Raw genomic sequence first — 959 nt, forward strand, 5'->3', positions numbered from 1 at the left:
AGGAGAATGCCCAGGACAGACGCTGGGCAGTACAGGGGCCAGGCAGTTAGCAGCAGTCAGGGGCCTGGAAATCCACTCCTCTGCTGATCGTCTTAGGTGTATGTACTGTGTGCCCACCCATTCCTTTGAGTTTCAGCTCCTGTGAGAAAACAATCCACCTCCCTGCTCCACCTTGTTCTTTCACTTGGGTCACCTGCCCAGAGCTATTGGAGGCTTGGGGGACAGAAAGGGGAGGGGCACGGTGTAACCTAACACCTTTGTTCCCCCTTTTCAGTGGATTAGTGTTAACTACTCTGACGTGGGTCCCCTCAGCAGGTGAGACAGTGTTCCCTCTGCCCTGCCTTTCAGTGCCTGCTGCAGACGCCTAGCCCTGCCCCACCCACTGCAGGACCAGGAGGGCACTGTGACTCTGGGGACAGAGCCCCCAAAGGCCAATGCGAGACCGGCTGGAAGAGGCCGGGGTAAGAACAGCTGTGTGTGCATGCAGGGGAGCCCTGGCTAGAGCTGGGCCCTCTCCAGTCAGTGCTGGTTCCTGCAGGATCCTGGAGGAGCAGGCCCAGCCCTGCCCTTCTTCTTGCCCTGACGGGTCATGCCGCTCCTGGCCCTCAGGGGGAAGTACTTACACAGCTGGCGTCTGGAAGTACTGCTTCGCCGACTCCGGGCTTCCCAGCAGGCCAGGCGCCTGGCAGCAACGTGGCAGTGCTGGGTAGATGCTCTAGGGACGGAGCAGCTGGCACGTACTCTGGTGAGTGGGCACCGCCCCTCCCCACCCCACACTGTACAGGGCCTCAGAGGCCCCAGGCTGCCAACTGTCCCCACAGCTCAGGCAGTGGCGTCTGGGATGGACCTGGAGGCTGTGGCGACAGCAGGTCCTGCGACTGCAGGTGGCTCAGCGGTTACAGCAGCGTGAAGACAGCTGGGCCCTTTACCAGGTACTGGCAGGGGAGACCCCCCTCCTC

The 959-nt window shown here is 61.7% G+C and overlaps 1 protein-coding gene across 1 annotated transcript; it reads left to right on the forward strand.

Annotated features, from left to right (window-relative positions):
• Window positions 1–19: 19 nt before the first annotated feature.
• On the forward strand, window positions 20–939 carry LOC102487360 (uncharacterized protein C1orf167-like). The gene is made up of 3 exons (XM_006160923.3): window positions 20–461; window positions 610–745; window positions 822–939. Exons 1-3 carry the CDS (start codon window positions 435–437, stop codon window positions 908–910), a joined length of 252 nt encoding a protein of 83 aa, XP_006160985.1. The 5' UTR covers window positions 20–434; the 3' UTR covers window positions 911–939.
• The last annotated feature ends 20 nt before the right edge of the window (window positions 940–959 follow it).

This window comes from Tupaia chinensis, unplaced genomic scaffold (assembly GCF_000334495.1).
Source record: "Tupaia chinensis unplaced genomic scaffold, TupChi_1.0 Scaffold133674_1, whole genome shotgun sequence".
In the NCBI taxonomy this organism is placed as follows: domain Eukaryota; kingdom Metazoa; phylum Chordata; class Mammalia; order Scandentia; family Tupaiidae; genus Tupaia; species Tupaia belangeri.

Bases quoted from the DNA above. Each gene is read 5' to 3' on its own strand.
- LOC102487360 (XM_006160923.3), top strand. From the start codon at position 435: ATGCGAGACCGGCTGGAAGAGGCCGGG. The intron at 462-609 runs GTAAGAACAGCT...CCTGGCCCTCAG, and splicing joins ACCGGCTGGAAGAGGCCGGG to GGGGAAGTACTTACACAGCT. The intron at 746-821 runs GTGAGTGGGCAC...CTGTCCCCACAG, and splicing joins AGCAGCTGGCACGTACTCTG to CTCAGGCAGTGGCGTCTGGG.